The 1,098-nt window shown below is 43.5% G+C and overlaps 1 protein-coding gene across 1 annotated transcript in view; it reads left to right on the forward strand.

Moving 5' to 3' along the window:
- The window catches only part of rtn4ip1 (reticulon 4 interacting protein 1), a 10,976-nt gene that overhangs the window by 631 nt on the left and 9,247 nt on the right, over positions 1-1,098 (forward strand). The window contains exon 2 of the mRNA XM_035674236.1: positions 696-847. Coding sequence (XP_035530129.1) covers positions 696-847 — 152 coding nt within the window. The remainder of the gene's footprint in view (positions 1-695; positions 848-1,098) is intronic.

Here is a 1,098-nt window from a genome sequence, read left to right on the forward strand (position 1 = left end):
ATCTTTTTCAAACCCACACCTGGGACAGGCTAAAGAGAGTTTGTCTGTTTCTAGGTTTGTGAGTTCCTGCTCTCTTTCACTGCAAAGACAGGCTCTGGTAAAGATCCCCTTAAACACTTTCACATCAAGGACCCCCAAACTGAAACAAATTAGGACCCCATTTAAAAAGATTGTGTCCAAGGATCCCCCATATGATAGGATATTTTCATTTAGATGTTTTAATACAGAAAGTGTGTGAAACCCATGACCAATACATTCTCTGATTATTTTGCTTATGGAGGCATTATAGTGAAAATAAATGAATACCCTTTTTGCTAGGGTCCCTCTGGAACCCCCCTCAAGGACCCCTGGGGGTCACAAGACCACACTTTGAAAACAGTTTCTATAACATTTGACTTTTTAATTTAGAATATTACCATTATAGCCCCGCTATGGGAGGCTGACTCCACATCTGTGCTGCTGTTACTGGATCTTGATGCAGATTTTGACACCACTGACCACTGTACACTCCACCAATGGTAGAATTAACTTTGGTGTCTCCAATCTTGTCCATTAGCCCCCAAAAGTCGCCTTTTTTCTACCTTGTGCTGTGGCTACAGCAAATGATCCCCTGTCTGTTTTTTATTATTCTCTTTATATTTGACTGTGCTGAAGCTCGAAGCTGTGGCTGAAATCACAAACTCTCTCCCTGTCAGGAGGCTATGGGGCTGCCACGCTGTCTATGAAGAGAGACCCTGTGAATATCAAGCGGTCAGGCAGCGAGTTCCCTCTCATCCTGGGGAGGGACGTGTCTGGGGTCATCATGGAGTGCGGCCTGAATGTGAAGTACTTCAGAGAAAGGGACGAGGTAAAAACGAAGCAAATAGAAGAGGGCAGGGATGTGATCTTGTACGCTCAGTAACCACTTCATTATGCATATACCTAATTACGGAAACAGCCCCTTCCTGCACACAGTGAGTCATGTGTGAATAAAGTAAGTGTAAAGTATGCAGTCATGGTGCTGTAAACAAAAATATCTAGATCTGTGTGAACGACAAATTAGGCACAACACTGAACAGTGAAAACACGTAACCTGTGCTGATGCATCCTGGTTTCTGA

This window comes from Morone saxatilis, unplaced genomic scaffold (assembly GCF_004916995.1).
Source record: "Morone saxatilis isolate NCDOM2014 unplaced genomic scaffold, NCSU_SB_2.0 Contig3, whole genome shotgun sequence".
NCBI lineage: Eukaryota > Metazoa > Chordata > Actinopteri > Moronidae > Morone > Morone saxatilis.